Source organism: Cuculus canorus, chromosome 2 (genome assembly GCF_017976375.1).
Source record: "Cuculus canorus isolate bCucCan1 chromosome 2, bCucCan1.pri, whole genome shotgun sequence".
Classification (NCBI taxonomy): Eukaryota; Metazoa; Chordata; class Aves; order Cuculiformes; family Cuculidae; genus Cuculus; species Cuculus canorus.
The window spans coordinates 89,339,462-89,358,513 of record NC_071402.1 but is presented as its reverse complement, the minus strand read 5'-3'; the positions used below and the strand labels follow the sequence as shown (position 1 = coordinate 89,358,513).

The 19,052-nt window shown below is 39.6% G+C and overlaps 1 protein-coding gene across 1 annotated transcript; it reads right to left on the bottom strand.

Moving 5' to 3' along the window:
- Positions 1-116: 116 nt before the first annotated feature.
- Positions 117-17,546, bottom strand: BPHL (biphenyl hydrolase like). Its single transcript, XM_009569220.2, has 7 exons — positions 17,414-17,546; positions 14,844-14,947; positions 12,100-12,266; positions 7,983-8,136; positions 5,567-5,698; positions 2,714-2,837; positions 117-358 (listed from the first exon to the last, which is right to left on the bottom strand). Exons 1-7 carry the CDS (start codon positions 17,515-17,517, stop codon positions 271-273), a joined length of 873 nt encoding a protein of 290 aa, XP_009567515.2. The 5' UTR covers positions 17,518-17,546; the 3' UTR covers positions 117-270.
- Between the last annotated feature and the right edge of the window lie 1,506 nt (positions 17,547-19,052).

Here is a 19,052-nt window from a genome sequence, read left to right as displayed (position 1 = left end):
CTTAACACCTCTATTGGACACAAAACAGCTTTTCTGCCCCTGTGTCAAGAAGTAAGTTTAAAGAAACATCAGAAATCCTTCAGCACAGTGGTGCGCTCTGATCCAGTGAAGCTCACACAGTCTGAAAATGTATGCTTTTTCATACAAATACCTTTCATATTTTTTCTTAGAGCACTCAAACCTATCTGTAATTTGAATGAAAATGGACAGCCAACTAAAATGCCTGAATAAGGCAAGGACAAACGCCTCTAACTTGTTTTAGAGTTTAGGTCAGTGTAGGAAATCCTCAACTTGTCTGTTGAAGTCCTCTGCAAAACGCAGATGTAGGTTATGTTTTCCTTCTGGCATCAGAAGCAGCCTTAAAAGAGAAAAATCAAATACTGAATATGCATTATATTCTGTGAGCATAAGTAATTAAAATATTTGTTGCTTTCTTCCTTATCTTGGTTAGCCCCATACAGAACTGAAGTAACTCTTAATAAAATGTACTAGCCCAGTGTATGAGGTTCAGAATGTGAACCACAGAAACAGTTACGTCAACAAGAATACTACATGCCCCACTTTGTGGAGGATAAGCTGGGCTTAAAACTTTGTGTTCTAGACCCAGTTTCTAAGATCCCTTCTGGTGGTCTGCAAAGAAAACCTTCCCAAATTAATGGGAGTGGGATGCATCTTTTTAAAGGTAAGTGAAGTATGTGAGCTTTTTTGCCTCGTTTAGAGAACAGTGGTTGTGTTTGGCAGTGAACACGCTGAAGACATCGCTACAAAAACATAGATTTCTTGTTACCACCCAAACTTAGTTAGCATTTGAACTTTGCCTAATCTTTCTACAAAAAGACAAAATCCAAAATTAACACCATCCATTCATCTATTAAAGCAGAAAAGGTAGGTAACGGTTCTTCACCTATAACAAAAGTTTAGGATTCACATCTGTGCACGTTACATCTTTAGATTGTAATACTACTATGAGTGCAACTAACCTAAAATTCCACTTGCAATTGGTTTTTTTGTGTGAGAAATTTTACACTAGTATGTACTTTCTTTGTATTGTGGTGGGAAATTCTTAGTAAGTGGGAGTATAAAATAATTTGAAGTAGTCTCAACAGAAAGCAAAAAACCTCTTGAGTGATGCATTACTATGTTGCTCCGCTCCAGCAGGGGAGATCTTCCTTCTTTTAATGGTGACAAGTGCTGTTTTGTCTTAGGGGGATAAAAGCAATAGTGTGTGAACCTGCCCAGCTATTCTAACACTTCTGTCTGAATTTCATTAAGTCTGTCTGTTGCACAGACGTGCCAACCTATGGCATCCATAGTGGATGGTATCCACTGCTGCTGTTAAGCCACTGTAATGTTACTGAACTCTAGCCATACCACACAAATACAGAATCATGGCACACGCTCTTACTGTGAGATAAACAACCAATGCATCTGCACTACACTCGACAAAAGCTTTTTCTGCTCTACTACTAGATAAAAATCAAGGCAAGAAAAAGTTGATGGTAGAAATGTGTGGCTGAAAAAATATTAAATCTAAGGTTATATTCTGCTTCCCAATGGAATATACATACGAGGGAGCGCTTCAGCATAAAGACAGGCAAAGAACTCCTATACTTCACATTTTATTGGATCACAGCTTCTAACGCTGTTTTGTCTTCTGCTTGTCTTTCTAAGAGAAACTATCTGATCCTCATCTAGTTTTTGTGATAATTTGCCTCAGCACCTGGAACATTTTGGAGCTCAGTGAACCGGATGACGTTCTGAGCAGGGTACATGAGAGTAACTACCTAGCAGACAGGGAATAAAACACCTGCCTGTGACTGTTAGAAAGGTCTCTTGTCCTCATCTTTCCTGTGGCACAATGCATTTCTACAGACAGTGAGGCTGACTTTGAGGTAAATACATCACTCAATGACACCAATGAACTGGTTCCCTACATTCTGCATTCATAAAACTGGGGTTTGTTCTCCCAATTTTCCCCAGTGCTAATCATCATGGTCTGTTACTAAGTAGTAACAGAACTCTTTAATTTGTGTGCAACTCTATGAAGGAAATACTGCTAGTGAAATGCCAGTTTTTTACAGGAAGCTGGAGGTTTCAGATGGTGCCCTGAAATTTTCTTGTACATAAAGTAGTATCTCTGAGCGCAGTTGTACATCTTTTTCTCATTTTGCTTTTCTTAAAACCACTGAAGATTCATGGGACAGGTGGAAAACCAAAGTCTTTGAGGCTGTTCAAACAAGAAGGCAGAGCACACATCAGTATCCTGCGCTTCTATCCATTAAGTGGGACTCTCTCTCCATTTGTAGCACCTAAATTCACTGCTCTACCGAATGGGGCAGAAATGCAGTCTCTCACAGCAAAAGGAATGCAATGGCCATTATAGAGAAACAGAGAAGAAATCTGCTTGTTTTGATAAATGTTAGGGAGCGGTTTTGTGTGTGAAGTGGAAAGAGGAAAAGGACCTTACTTGTTTTCTTTTGGAAAACACTAGGAAGGAGGTCATTAAAATATTCTACTACTTGTATCACAAGAAAGGTCCAGCTACGCTGCTTGCATCGTAACTTGCTAGTGAAGTCTAGAACAGAGATAGAATGTCAATGTAATGTCTGTGGCAGCGACAACTTGTCCAAATAAATTTTTTTTTTTACTTTGTGGGTTTGAACTACTTCATTTCATCAATGTTGATTTATAAACACTCCATCCTACAACTTACCGGGAGCCTTTGATGTGCTTATGGATGTATTCTGCGTGAGCTCTTGGAACCAAAGGGTCTTTCTCACCATGAATTATAAGTGTGGGACATTTAATATCTGGCAGCAACTGTTGGCAGATACTACCTAGGGAGAAAATAAATGAAGGTCAAGCTTTGTTTTAAAATAGCGTTAAAAACTGAAACTGCCTCTGTAAAGGATCGTGAACTCCACTGGGTTCTAGCTATTGCCTCTCTTCATGGACAGCATGCCACTTATCTACAGAACTGTGTAATCAGAACTATAATTAAAATTTCTTTCTCCAAAATGGTCCTTCACTGGAATTTGGTTCCTAAATGGATACTAGTTCAAACAGATACAGTGAACTAAGTACTTCTGTCCCACATTTCATTCAGGCTCTTTTTGACAGTTCAAAGCAAACACAGGCATCTCTTCCCTGGCTTTGTTCTTTTCAGTGTTAGAGTCTCATGGCCTTGGTGTTTAGGCTACATTTTGTTGCATTGGCTGTCTGTTACAAGATTTGCTACTTTTATCAAGTTAACTTAGGTTGTACTCATACCTGTTCCACCTTCCAAACTCTTCCCTGTCTGTAGCAAGTTAGCTATTTAATACAAATTGTACTAAAGTTATTCAAAGGTTATATTCCCTGCCCATTGATCTTACAGAACCTCAAGAGTAATTTTATGCTGCCTCGTCTTTAATCTCACTAACTTCCCAAACTCTCACAAGAGAATCTTTGGGCAAAATGTACTTGATGAGTTCTATATTTCATTTATCTTTAAGCTAACTTTGTCCTATTTGTAGTTGTCTCCTTCCAACTGCCAACAGCTGTACAGTTACTGCTCATACATGCACGCTTTCCTTAGCTCTAGTGTCATACGCTGTTTCACAGAATTTTTCCAATCACTTGTTCATTTACGTAGTCTTAGTTTGCAGTTCTACCAGTTAAATATTTTAATTTAGAACATCTCACCCATAGTCCTCAAACACCTGCACAAGCATTGAATGTTTTAGCAGAACAAGTAAATTTAGGTTATTTACCTAAGGACATATTTGGCCGTCAAAGTCTTATTTCCTAGCTTCCAGTTCTACAACTGTTCTGTAGTAGAGCCATGAAATTATATTTACTTCAGAAACAGAACAGCAAGAAGAATCTTGAACTTTGCAGCTTTATGCAACTTAGTTTCATTAAGTGTTGGCACCTTCTAAAAGTTCATTTCTTACGGCATTTCACACTGAAAGCTGTCCCATTTAGGGCAAATAGTTTATTTCTTAAAAACTGCTAGAGTTGAGTTTTTGACTAACAAAGGCTTTATTGTCTTTCTTTTATCTCTGATGGGGTTTACTAACCCCCTTTCTTGTATTTGCCATATCTGCATCTTTGTGCAGTGTGTCTTAACTTTAATCCCATGGAGGCCTGCCTGTAGTCGAAGTCATCCTCTCCAAGCTACATCTGGAAAAAAATGCAGTATGACAGTTGCTTTTTTAAGGAAATGTTAGGCCTCTCCCAATATCTAACCCAGTTGCAGTAATTCAGCTCCTTGTTAAATGTCTCCAGGTGGCTTCTTTTTCCCAGTCATTCCATTTCATAGTATTTGAGGCTTGTGCAGACAGTAAAAGGATGAAAGTCACAGGCACAGTTTCACTGGCTTAGGCTTTGAATTTAAAGCATAAACTAGTTTTAAGGAGATGCAGTCTAGAAAGGGGTAAAATAAAATCAGATCACAATTTGTTACATCCCTCTACTGGGAGAAATTCTGGTTTCATGTTGCTGATATCATGCGAAACTTCATGGAAAAAATACAAAATGAAGGAATACTTTCCTTGTAGTACTTGCTGCCGTTCATTATGAAAGCTACAGAAAAATATATACGAGGGTTACAGACTCCTTGTTTTATATACTATGTATTTCTGCACTAGGTAAATTTAAAGCAATTCTCCTCTGAACTAAAACAGGACAATGGGTTATTCACGGTATCCTTTCTGCAAAAGTCTAAATAGAATAATTGCAGGCATTTTCAGAGATAAATACCTAATAATTATATTGCCTACTTTAACTATTCTTTTTGGATTTTTCAACACCTGAGCTGAGTCAATAGTGTTTTTTTCAAACATGCTTTTGTTAATTCTGAATTCTTAAACTCTGAACTTCCTTCTGTTTTAACTCCTTATATGCTATAAGTTTTGAAAGAATGCATCAGCTCTTGTTTGCAGAAACTGGAATGAGCACAAAGATTTCCGCTCTGCTAAAATCGATCTTACATGCTACAATATTACTCTAACTCAACTGCTACAGCTCTGCTCTCTGAAGCTCGGGCAAAGTCTGGTTCAAAATGTAATCAGCATCCAGCAGGAACAGCCAGCTCTGGACAACAACAGTTGTTTCACTGTAACAGTCAAAAAAATGTGCATAAATGACTTAGATGAATATGTAAAACACTAGCTATTCATTAATTAATATCACTTTTTGGATATTTTAACAAGCGGTAATCCTTGTCACCAAGGGGTAACCCTTTGACGCTGAGAGAAGAGAGGAGAAAAAAGCTTGAGCAAAATTCCTCCCGTTCAGTCTGCACAAAAGCAATGATTTAATAATGTAGTTTTGTGGTGGAACAAGAGGAGAGACTCATCAGCTAATGCTTCCCATAACTGTTTTTTCCTCCTGTACCTTGCTGGTTCTGTGAACCGTCTACAGAGTAATTGCTTTCTTCACGAATGTGAGTCAGACCCAGCTTTTAATGCCATATGCAGAGTCCTTCCTTTACTGGCTGCTAGTAGTACTGTTAGATTATTTTTTTTTATCCAGAAATGTCTGCTACCATAACTGCTTCAGTTTAACACTGTAAAAGCCTTACCATCTGATTCTTCAGCAAAGTGAGATATTCCATCTACCCAAGCCTCACAGGTTTTTGCAAAGTATTCATGTCCGTACATCTCTTCTAGTGGTTTCTTGACCTTTTCACTCCACTTTGAAACATCTCGGATGCCTACATAAAATAGCATTAAAATATGTTAAGTCCTTTTCAGCAACAAGATATAAACCAGTACTATCAACATCTAATATGAGAAAGTTTTCAAACCAGATCATAGGTGTGTATTTCAAACCCGAAACCACTCTGAATTGTTTTAAATAACTCAGTAGTATGGGAAGTGTATTAAAAAGATAGTTTTACAGTCTCTCCTGTGGTCTTTCTGAGTTGCTGAAGACCATCTTGTTATTATGGTCACAAGGAAAAACAGAAGAAAATTAATTATCAAAGGACTCAGTCCTCAAGCTTCTGATGTTTCTTTTTGGAGGACTTGCAGAAGAAGAGCTTAAGGAGGTTGCTTGGTTATAAGAAGGAGACTTTTATAACAGTATGCAAGGGCTGGCAATTCTTTTTTATGCCCTTCAGCCTTTGCTTTGGCTCATGGATGGAAGTTCTTCCATAGCTCCTACTAGTATTCACAGAAGGAAGTTCTTACTAAGGCATTCCAGCAGGCTGACATCACGGTACCTTTTCCGTAGTCTCACAGAAAAACAAGCAACTCTACTAAGAAGAGCCTCATGACTCATGGCAGGCTGGCTAAAGCTGTACAAATAATCTGACATTCTAGTTATTTATTTATCAGATTTATCTGGTTTTCTTTTTCCCCTCAAATTTTCAGTACTGCTCATAAACCAGATATCCACAAGGGTGACTTTCACTAAACTACATTTCAGCTGTATAGCTTTGTGTCAATAAATGCTTACATAGCAGAGAACCTGAAAAGTACTGCATCATTAAACAGTAATGTATGCCCCTAGAAAAGCTTTTAATTGGTTTCAAATGGGAATTAAAGGAAGAAAGGAGTGAGGTGTTTATTAACAAACAGAACTTGTTTAGCCAAAGGAGCAAGGTAGCAGTGACCAAAAGAGCTTTCTAACAGCATCCGATTGGAACTGAGTTTGCTCACCGTAGGCTAGCTGTTACTAAAAAGCTGTTTCCCTTGTAGAATCTACTGTTTTATCCTTATGGCTGGCCTTAATTTTGAAAGGGTAGGGGGAAGCCAACGTTGAAAGGACATGCATCAAGTACGCCTTTGCGTCCTACCAAACCTTCCATGGCAGCTGAGATGCACTGACGGGCCAGCTGTGGGCTTGTACTGCTGCTCTCTGAGTCCTGTCACCCAGAAAGAGGCCAAAGGTGAGCACTGCTGTGGGCGCTCTGCGTAAAGTAAGACTTGGGGATTTTTTTAAATCTTTTTTGTTTACATTTTAGCCTGTCGGCTGATATTGACTGATGTGCATTTCAGAATTATATAATCAAAACTTCATAAATATAAAGCACATAAAGAAATAAAGTATCATCTTTACAGACCTAAAACGCGTTTTGCTTGCTCAACTGAAAAATACACTGCTACTACCAGTGCAAGTGCTTTAGCACAGGTAAGGTTGGTACTCATGCGCAATACATACACTTGTAATTCAGCTGAAGCCAGTCAGATTTCACAGCTGGTATAAATCAAACTCCAATCACTTAAATCAAGTTATACTGGGCCACATTTGTTGAAAGTCGGTATGGCTGACTCTCTTAATTTCTAATTTCAAAAGGAAATAAGGTGTCTTTCTGAGTTCACTGGTAGCTTTTGCTGTGTTCCTTTGGAGTGACAAATGGCCCGATTCTACTTCATGTGAGTGGAATAAGGATCAGAAATCCCATTTCTTTACTTTGCAAAGGTTTTGTAACCACAGTAATTAACTTTAAAGGCATGCAAATTAGGCATCTGGGATGTTTACTTGAATGATTAATTTGCTTCCTGAATTCCAATGGTAAGTTATGAGCCTTTTTTCTTACTATCTATGTATTACGTAGGTCTTGGAGGCAAAAGCTGCTGTGTGCTAGCCCAGCTCAGTGACTTTCTGTGGACCTTGTCTAAAGGTTGCAGAAGACATGAGAAAACAAATGAAGCCTGAAATTGGTAGTATTATTTGGAATTTACTTTTAGGAGTTTATTACAGCAAAAAAAATTTTACTTTCTGAAAAAAACTACTGACACTTTTCAGCAGTGTAAATTGGTAAGGACTTGTAAAAAATTCCATTGTTACCTTTGGAGTTATTGCTAGGCCACTTCTCGCCATGGCTTTAATCTACCCCTCTATCTAGCAACTTGGTGAATTTTGAGTCCCCCTCCTTCAGGTTTGTTCTGTCCTCAACTCTGTCACCACTTAGCTGCAACATGACTAAAATCCTTAGGCCAAGAAGAAATTAAAATAATTCTTCAAGAATATGATATTCAGTTTGTACATACCATTGTAAATTCTCACATCCTCTTGAGTAACGCTGGCATTTGCTCCCCAGACAACCAACTTGTGGATAAGAGTTGGATACTTCGCAGCTGCAATGAGTGCTGTAATTCCACCATCACTCCACCCCAGCAAAGAGAACTTCTTAAATTTCAGTGCCTTGTTTTGTACAAGAAAGTTGTATGCAAACCATCAGCTGGTCTTACAGGCAAATATCAAATATTTCTTGAAAACTAACTGTACAGATTTAGACAGAACACTACATAGTTGAACTATAGCTAGCTTTCATAATTGGAAAATATAATTTTTCCTGCTATACAAAAAATAGGAAAGGTCAAATATTTAGAAAACAAGGACTTTACCTGCCCTTCGAATTTTCTACAACTCTTTAATGAAACAGGCATTAGCCATATTGGGTTTTTGCTGCATTTAAAAAGCCCTCTTGAAATTAAGAAATGTTAATTTACAAGGGAGAGTAAAGACCTTCTCAGAGAGCCTGACTGTATCAAGAATCTGTGGATTCTCCTGGTATAAAGTTGGCAAAGACTATCACAGTGTGGGATGATAGGCAATCCAAGACCAAGATAAACTTAAGAAACAGAAAAGTTTAAGACTTGAAAAATGGAGCCCAGTGACCTAATTTACTGATGCCAGCTGATCTGAAAAAAACCAAACCAAAACTGCTCTATAACAAGCAAAAAGTGCTCAAAGTATTTGCTATAGGATTGTAATGAATTTTAGTGCCCAATTCACATTTTTGAAAGCTTTTAAGTGTATATTTTAAATGCTACTTCATGTTGAATTGCAATCCAAAATATTAATAAATTCCTCCTTCTCAGAAAGGAAGGCTCAGGGCAAAAAATATGACAGCTGAGACCTTAATTCATTCTGACCGGTACAATGCTTTCCACTAGAATTTGAAACTTTTGCTTCCTCGTATACTGCAGTCTGTGGTAGGGGGTACTAACAGGGACAGGAGAGAGGTTTTTGTGCATGTCATGTTCAGTGGGCAAGGGACAGGGAAAGTAAAGGCACTCAGGAGCAAACATATCTGAAGGTTGTACAGAGGCAATATTTGATGGTTAAGCAGTATTTGCAGTTTAGTGGGTGGGATGTTTTGGGTTTTTTTTCCAGAAATTACAGCCTTTTAGATGTGATTAATGAAGATATTGTACTTTTGGAGGAAAAAAATCAAGTTAGTTGAGTGAGTTGTTTTGGTACTTGGTGTTTTGTTGTTGAAAGTGCAGGCAATGGACTTTTTCGGACAGAAGAAAGCAACAATGCAGGCAATGATAGAAACAGAGACAGAAAAAACAGTTTCTAGTCTGCTTGCAAACTCAAGGCTGAAGTGAGATATAACTTTATCAGCCAACCTAATATTTAGGAAACTTTTATCACTTTCAGGCTTTTCTGGGTTTGGCTTCTTCCTTGTTATTAGGCTACTATAGTGTTGCTCAAAGTATATTTCACTCTGCTAAGCTGTAATTACTAAACAGAGAGGAAATAAGGTAGGGAAAAGAAAGGAACACGAAAAGTAGGAGCTGACAGCAAGAAAAGAGAACCTTGATTTTTGGCAGCTGATCAAAAGTTGACCCTGGCCTGCTGAAAAAGTAGTTATCTGTGACCAACTTTCCATATCATGTTGCTGAAGGGTTACTGGTGTCTTGGCAAGTTTCAGGAGTTGGCAGCAGTGCTTGTAAAGCTTAAGTTTTTGCTGTTGCTCTTCTCCTATCACCACCAGCAAACTATGGATCTCATCGTCAGCTGGTAGGTGGAATAGCCGATTGAAATTTTTGTTCTTCATGCCAGGTTATTTTCCAATGCTTCAATTGAGATCTATTTGCCTCCAGTATTTTTCTTGTTTACTAACCCTTATCTTGATGCATTCTTTTGATTGTCTCAGGATGCTTTTTCGAGCAAGAGGAATTTAATTTACCCTTTGCAACCTCCAAAAACAATGTGATGTAACAGATGTGTTGGATACAGTATGCGTGTTTGCTTTCTTTCATCTTGAACTACTTACAGTACAGTCCTCCACCTAACATTGTCAATAACCTGAGAGCTGGTTGCACTGCTCAGTTCTGCAGGTGATTTTGTAAGGGCTTTACTCTGCAAGTGAACAAAATCTCTTTTGAAATCACCTCCTCTGTCCAGGCCTACATGAAATGCAACCAAATTATCACATATGCTGTGACAGAAGTAAGTTACAACAGTGAGCTGCAATACGACAGCACTGTGCACTGTATGCTTTCATTGGATCACAGGCAGTATGTTACAAGTAAGGGTTGCGGTTTATCTACAAAAACTTGGAGAAGCCTAAGCTCATCCTTTCACTAGAACAGTGGATATGAAGAGTAAGGACCTCTTAAATATCAATACTAATTATTTCCATAATGATTGTTTTAATGCTATTGGCCTTTGCTAGCATTAGTCATTAGGCTGAAATGCAGCAGTGGACTTACTTGCATTATACTCTTTCCAGTTTAAGCAAACTCCTTCGGAGAACATATACAGTGATACAGAGCAGTGTCATCTGCATCAAGGTGTTAAATACTCTGCAGAATTTCAGCTTCTATTATTTCACAGAAATCTTGCAGGACTCACAGCTCCAGCAAAGACAGCAGAGTCTGAAGGATCCTAGAATAAAGGTTCTAAAGGCCCATCTATACAGATAGGTTTTTTTGGCTACGTGTTAGGCCAGTGAAGTATATAAGCCGTACATCATCATAAAGCCCTCTACAGAGGTATCTGTTTCATTCTGGAAGTCCTACTTGGGATGATTCCTTGGGATTTGTGCTATCCTTTGTTACGCTAAAATTGAAGCAAGATACCCTGCTTGGGAAGATTTTAATCATTTGTTATTATATACATGTATCAATAAACATCTTCAAAAAAACAGGATGTTGTTTCATTTGTTTTGACAGCTTTAGAGATTGGTAGGCTGTTGTCCTGTTTAACTGGAAGCTACAGAGTTACATTCTTTCTGGGGACAGCTCTGTTTTCTATTTTGAATTTGTTAGTATTTGAACAGAGGCAGGAAAGGAGGTTACAACCATTTATACTGAAAGTTTGTCACCTATCCATGGAAGCATCTTGATTTTCTTTGTTAGCATAGCAGAAGAAATGGGTGATTTACAGTGCAGAGAGATTGCTTTTATGGTTAGAGGGCAAAATTGTGTCTTAATCCTGATTCTGCTGTCAGACTTATTTTGTTCCACCACGCAGAATGCTCCAGGAAGGTTGCATTTCCAGTTTCATATGGGTTTCTGGAAGGTTACTGCTTATTACAGAAATGCAATTGGATTGACTGTCTGAATCTTATCTCATATTTTTGGAATTTTATTGCTCTGCCAACTGTCTTAACATGGCCAAAGAGACTGTATAGCTTAACATAACAAAGCCAAAATATTAGCTAAAAGTAAACCAGAAAATAGTGTTAGCACTTATAGGGCAGAATAAAAGAGGAACACAGAAACACAGATTTGAAATAAAAAAAAATCTGCAAGATGGAGAAGTAATAACAGCTTTAGGTCACATTCTTTACAATCGCAACAGCTGTATTAGTTATTAAGATCTGGGACAATCACAGGAACTGTTCGATTTCCCACAAAAATTATTTCAGTAATATGTTGTAAAATGCAAAGTGCCAGGTTACTTTTTAGAATCAAGTGCCTATTGAAATGGGCTGCTCAAGGCAAAATGCAAAGATTCTACTGACTAAAAACATTTCTAAGACTTTTTCACTACTGTAATCCCTTCAGTTAAACCACTTAGCACAGGGTTTGGTTTTTATATACACTTTACCTAAACTTATACAGTTCTTGGCTGCAAACCACTTAGGCAGGGTTTTGGAATAAGCCCATATTGCTTTATAATTAATTCCCACTGCTGAACCTATATATTGCAGAAGAGATGGAAGAAGAAATATTTTCCAGAACAGTGTGCATCAGTGTGCAGTTTTAAGCCTTCATTCGTATGCCCTTTTGCATAATTTGCTGTCTGCTGGAAACAACCTGCTTAACAGCACTCTTCCTCCTCCTCAAAATTTAAGGAAAAGAGTTTTAATATATATATTTTATATATATATATATATAAAACAATAAAATCTCAGAATATACTTACCTGCATAAGATCCACAGCATCTTTGGCATCCCTCTCAAAGAAATCTGGGGGAAAATCTCGAGACGGAGGAATGGACTGTCCATATCCCCGAGGATCCCAAGCAACAATTGTGAAAAGTTGCTTATTCATAGACTTAAGCTGTGGTCCAAAATCTGTTTGACCACTCCCTGAAACATCATTTTTGAGTTACAGTAATCACAATGACACATAAACAGTATACATACTGGACATAGAAAGCCAGAGAAACTTGTAAAAGAAGTTATCCATCAACTGAAGTACATTCTATCTCTGATTGCAGCTAACCTTTTCAAGCCTGAGGAAGTACCACAATAAAAATCTTTAGAACTATCTGCAATACGCTCAGAGCAAACCACTTCTGGTAGGTTTGTAAGCTTACGAAAAACTGTGCTCTACGTATGTGCTTTAATGCAGAATCTTAAATTGAGTTACCTGGGTAGGGATTTATCTTTAACAAATTTAAAACACTAGCAGAGCCATTGCCATTTATCTGGACAGCACAGTTGAAACTGAAAGGGGAGGAACATACTGACTCTAGCTACAAATCTGTAGGTGAAAAGCAATGTGTGAGACAGTTGTTCTTATTTAATAAAACACTTCTATGAGAATATTGGTGCTTAAAGCTGAGCTTTAAGTACTTTGTTGCCTGAGGAGATACTGGTGACAAAAAAGCACAAAACTGTAACTTTTGATTTTTCTAATATGTACGTTACCAAAATAAGACAAATACAACCATCTTTCTGATGCAGAACAGTTTCTTTTATTATTAGCTCAGACCTTTAAAGGATTAAAAAATTAAGTAATCCAGACTGTTGCACTAAGCTATCTGTGAACACTAGCATAAAGATACGACTACAATTTATTTCTTATTTGCATTATGGTCATTTGGTAACAGGTTCACGTGCTACTTGATTAAAACATGTTCATATCTAATATATTCAAATGATGTAAACCAAATTTGCTATCCATTATTATATTAAAAAGGCTGTTTAAGGGAATTTAAGATTTTTTTTCTGTTTACTTGGAGAAATATGTCCTCAGATACCTCCTCCTTTACCATCAACTGATAAAATGTCTAAATGATAAAAGACGCTGTATATAGCGTGCCATGATGGGCTGACTACAGGCTGACATGATCTCTTCTCTCTTGCAACACCAATTAATAGCTAGAGTCAGAAGAAAAATATCAGGTTGTCTGAAAAATAACAACGCAACCTGATTAATATTAATCACGTATTCTTACATAGGCTTTGTACCAAATCTCTGCACTGTCATGCATATGCTTATTATACTATATTTTTGTAACTAAAAAAAAACCCCATAAGGCTGAAAGCATATCTGAATGCTGTGCTTTCTCAGTACTTCTCTAGTTAGAAACATCACTTTTGTTTTAATGTAGTTTACAAAGAGATAAATTAATTCTATTGAGCTAAAAGCACCTATTTGATAGCCACAACGTACTTAGTCTGTTAATACCGTAAGTAGCATGCAATAACATAGAAAACTTAGCATCAGAACAAAGGGAAGAAGTATGCCACAAAACCAAAGTTCAACCCTACATGTTGCCCCAAAATATTAAACCAAAAATTAATAATGGTAAAAATATGAAGCCTAACTACTACTGTTTATATTAATGCCAACTGAACAACAGCAGTGTACACCTAATAATGTTGTTATCCACAACTTTCTATTTAAGAAGTTAGAACTGGCAACAGGATTACTTGTTTAAAAGTCATTTAAAATTAATAGATTAAAACATATAACTACCAAAGCACCCTTAGCATTAACTTTTTCCACCCTTCCCTTGTGATTTTTTTAAAAGGAAGAACCACTTCAAAATGACTTGAAATGTTGCTGCCAAGAACAAATGTTTCCTGCTCTTCAGTTCTTGGCATTCTATCATCTTGATCCAGCAATTCACTTAAGCATGAGCCCAACTCTGAGCACAATAACGGTCCTACTGACAGCCTGCCATGAAGTGCTACTAAGACTGATTCCTTCTTTAGAACACCAAGAACCCAGAAAAAGAAAAAAAAAAAAAGCCTGTGTTAATTTTAAAAGGTTGTTATCAAAAGCAGTGATTTTGATGGACAAATACCACTTAGCTAGGAGAACCTGTTGTCCATGTCAAAAAGCCATTGAGAATGTTAATGATGTTGCCCTGAAAACCCGAAAGAAGAAAACATAAGGAAAAGCAAGTTTCAGATGTGCCTTTTTCACTCTGATAATAAACTGATGTGCTGCATTATGCGTATTAACGCAATTGGAATGCACCTAGTTTCTAAAAAGCAATGTATAATTTAGTGTGTGTAACAAATATAGCTGACCTGGTTTCCCCCCAGCCCCCTGCTATTTTGCACCTTGTGTAGCTCTTTGCCTAGAAGCTTGCTAGCGAGTTTAAGACCTTGGAATTGTTAAAGGAATGCATTAAGTCCAAGCAGAAAACCAAAATATGAAGATAAGGACCACATCTGCAGCACTCCATTGCTCAATGGAAATTCACTGGAGTAGCTGTTAGCTGTGTAGAAAAACACTACACAAGTCTTTGCCTTTACACATTAAAGCGATTTCGTTTGTCACCCCAAAATGAAGTCCGTGCCTTTAATCGCTACAATGCTCTGTAAGCAGGTACTGAACATACTACAAATTAGTTTTGTGCATTCTAGCTTGAGACAGGCTGGCAAAAGAGGTGGTCGCTCTACAGAGATAAGATAAAATTTCCAGACCTAGCATTCCGGGAAGCAGAAGAACTGCGTGGCTTCCTTCTCCTGTCTGCTGATAATGTAGGTGGACTCCATTCACTTGGATTTTGGCAGATGTTATTGAAGTACTAGGGATGGGAGAAGGGGACAGAAATAGGGAAACTTTCAGACAGTTAATTCTCATTACTAACTGGTCATTCAAGCAATACAGAATAATTATTTCTAGATATTAATGACAATATAGTGACATTTAAATGGGTCACTTGCCTTTCATGGGTGTGCAGAACCTGTTCAACACAAAGTCATTTGGATTTTACACAGAATCTTGGTCTGCATAACCAATCGTACCATATACGAGCTGTGACTGTGCAGAATAAGATCAGCTCTTTCTGCCTGTGCAGATCCAGTTTGAAAACCAGAGTACTAAGGCAGATCTGTGGCAGAAATACACCTCAAAGAAACTCATTGTGCTATCATAATTCAGTGAGTTTTGCTGAATTGTTATGCAAATACTATTCCAGTGATTAGTTTGAATGTAATGTTAAACCTCCTTTAAGTACACATACATGACTATATACTTCAGAACCTGAATTCTGAATGTAGCATTTAGATGGCCTTCTTATCTCTTTTTTTAATACCCGATTCTTGCTTTTTTCTATTTATAAAAGAATTTATTTTTTTCTGACTATACCATCTTTTGGTTTGTCATTAATTTTAACAGGTTATTCTATCAGAGTTCTCACCATGGCAAACGAGTACCTTGACCTTATTAAATTTTATAGAAATATGTGGGGGGGTTTGCTTCTGATTAATAATTGCCAAAAACATTTCCAGTTACTAACACAACAGAAATAACCACCATCTTGGTTTTTTTTTTTTTGAAAGTACCAAACATGTCGTTTTAATTGACAAAGAATATATTCTGCTTTCCCAACTCAGATGCTAGATTTTTTTTACACAGTTCCACATTTTGGAGGATTAATTATTAACATGAGGGGCTTGAGAATTTTGCTGAGTTTGTGATGCTTTATTTTATTCTTGGATTGTGCTTCAGTGTGAAGCCCAATTAAATCCAGGAATTTCACAAGGAGAGTATTTTCAGTACTTTCTGGATCGAGAACAAGTAAGTTGGTTCCTTTTATGCGCAGAGAAACCACACTAGAACTGGCTACACCCAAGGCAGATTTGGTCTTCCCCATGTCAAGTTTCTGAGTCTGAAATCTCTTTGTTTTGCTTGTCAGCATAACTTCACTTCCATCAAGTTTTCATAAAGACTGCATTTTCCATTATGTAGCATAATCAGAAACTGTTTTTAAAAACACAAAACCACCCCCCCCCCTCCACTATTTTGTAACTGAACCAGTAATGTTAAGGTGTATAGCTCTTTAAGAAGCATTGCGTATGTCCTGCCCATGTTTACCACGACAGTACAGATGCAGAGTAGGCAGACTTTGTACTCTGCCTTGCTGGAGGTCACACTTCACTTCATATTTTGCAGGAGTGCAGCTTGATCTGCGAACCTTTCTGTTCCAGCTGTGCTACGATGCAACCTAGTCTTTATCTGTGCTGGAGGGGTGGGGAGGTGGGGAATAAGGTTTTACGGCTGTTTTCGGATTTGCAGAATAAGCAGTATTATCTATATCGCATGTATGCATTCTCTTCGCAAGCTCAGTGACATTCAGGAAACACCTTATGGGCAGGCGGCGGAGAAGCAGGGAGGGAAATGGACTCGCAGAGGGGAGGGTGGCAGATGCTGATGATCAGGGACTGTGCAGCCTTGCTTGTACAGCTCTTTGCATCTAAGAAAGGGCTTTTCCTTCCCGAGCGAGATGAATGGCCTGGCTAAGGGCCGAAACAGGTACCTCGGGGTACACCCAGCAACCCCGGAACTGAGGGTGCACCCGTTTTGCTAAAACACCTTGTTCCCAGGCACACAGACACACACATAGACAGCACACTCACACACAGAGGAACAGACGGCAGAAAGACAGACGCACGGAAAGACACGGATATACACACAGAAAGACACAAACACACAGAGAAACATGCAGACACACAGACGTAGACAAACAGACACACAGAGACACAGTCACAAACACAGAAACACAGACAGACATAGAGATACACAGAGGCAGACACACAAAGACGCAGAGAGACACTTGCAGATATGCAGACGCATAAACACAGGCAGACACACAGTCACAAACACATACACAGAAAGACAGACATAAGAGATACACACAGGCAGACACAAAGACACAGACAGAGAGAGACACATGCAGACATGCAGAAACAGACATACACAGATATACAGATACACACACACAAAGACACAGAAACAAACATACGCAGATGCAGATACAGACACAGAGTCACCAACACACAGAAACAGGCACAGACACATGCAGACACAGACAGAAACACAGTCACAAACACAGAGACAGAAACAGACAGACACGCGGACACTCTCACTCACTCTCAAACACGCAGACGCAGACACACACAGACACACACACACTCTCTCTCTTGCTTCCGCAGGCCCCGGGTAGGGAGCAGGGAGCGGGAAGGGGCCAAGGAAGCGCTATGTTTTTTACCCGTAGGAGGCGGCCGGTCCCCGGGCCGTGAGCGGCGCAGCCCGGGCGGGCGGCAGCACCAGCAGCAGCGCCCGCAGCGCCCGCCCCACGCTCCTCTGAGCCATTTTGCCCAACGACCCTCCCCGCCGGGGAAGGGAGGAGAGAGGAGGGGAACGGGGGCGGTGCCTCTCTCCCCTCCCTTCCCCGGCGAGGAGGGCTGAGCAGCGCCGTGGGCTCAGTCGCTTTGGGAGGAGGGGCTGTTTCTGAATTGTTTGTTTTGGGGAGCCTCTAAATAATGTGTCAGAATTCGTGATGGAAAAACCCATCAATGCATAGATGTGCTGTGCATTGTCACTATCATTTCATTTATACTACTCTAGATTATTTTTTTTTGTGGACGTGATAGATAAAAGGTTAATTGGTGTTCAATGGAGGCATTATTAGCCCTTCATCAGCTACTAAACTAGTACAGGAGGAATGCGAATCATTACTACAAAAAGCCAAGACCAGTATGTTTCTTTGTCTGTGTGTGTTTGTGTGCATGTGTCTCTGCCTGTACACGTCTGTGCATATGTGTGTGTGTGTGTGTGTGTGTGTCTGAGCATCCTGGGCTGCATCAAAAGAAGCGTGGTCAGCAGGTCAAGGGTGGTGATTCTGCCCCTCTATTCTTCTCTTGTGAGGCCTCATCTGGAGTACTGTGTCCATTTCTGGAATCCTCAGCCTAAGAAGAATATGGAGCTATTGTGAACAGGTCCAGAGGAGGGCTACAAAGTTGATTGGAGAGCTGGAGCACCTTCCATATGAGGACAGGCTGAAAGAATTGGGGTTGTTCATTCTGGAGAAGGCTCCGAGGAGACCTTATAGGCACCTTCCAGTACCTGATGAGGCTACAGGAAAGCTGGGGAGGGACTGTTTACAAAGGCTTGTAGTGACAGGACTAGGGACAATGGGTATAAACTGGAGAGGGGCAGATTTAGACTAGACATAAGGAGGAATTTCTTCATGATGAGAGTGGTGAGGCACTGGCACAGGTTGCCCAGGGAAGTTGTGGATGCCCCAACCCTGGAGGTGTTCAAGGCCAGGCTGGATGGGGCCTTGGGCAGCCTGATCTAATGGGAGGTGTCCCTGCTCATGGCATGGGGGTTGGAACTGGATGATGTTTAAGGTCCCTTCCAACCCAAACTATTCTATGTGTCTGTGTGTGTGTGTGTGTCTGTGTGCCTGTGCATGTGTGCCTGTCTGTATGTCTGTGCATGTGTGTGTGTGCGCACACCTGTGTCCGTGTGTACGTATATGTGTGTGTGTGTGTGTGTCCATGTCTGTATGTGTATTTCCTAATGAGGTTTATAGGTCTTTTTTTTGTCCCTCCCTTCTTTCCCTCCTTCCCAACCGCACCCACCAACATATGAGGAGAGGCCATGGCACTGGGCGCTTTGACCGCCCCTAGGGGAGGACAGGGGACACCACCCCCTCTGCTGCCCGCGCATCCGATTGGCGATCGCCGGTGTCACTCAGGGCAGGGCGGTGTCAATAATCAGGAGGTTGTCCCCGTTCCACTTCGCGAGGAGCGGGTGTTGTAGGTCTCCTCCGCAGTGGTTTTCCAGTGTACGTTTACGCAGTGTGATCCCTGATCCCACCTGCCACCCGCTGCCCTGCCTGA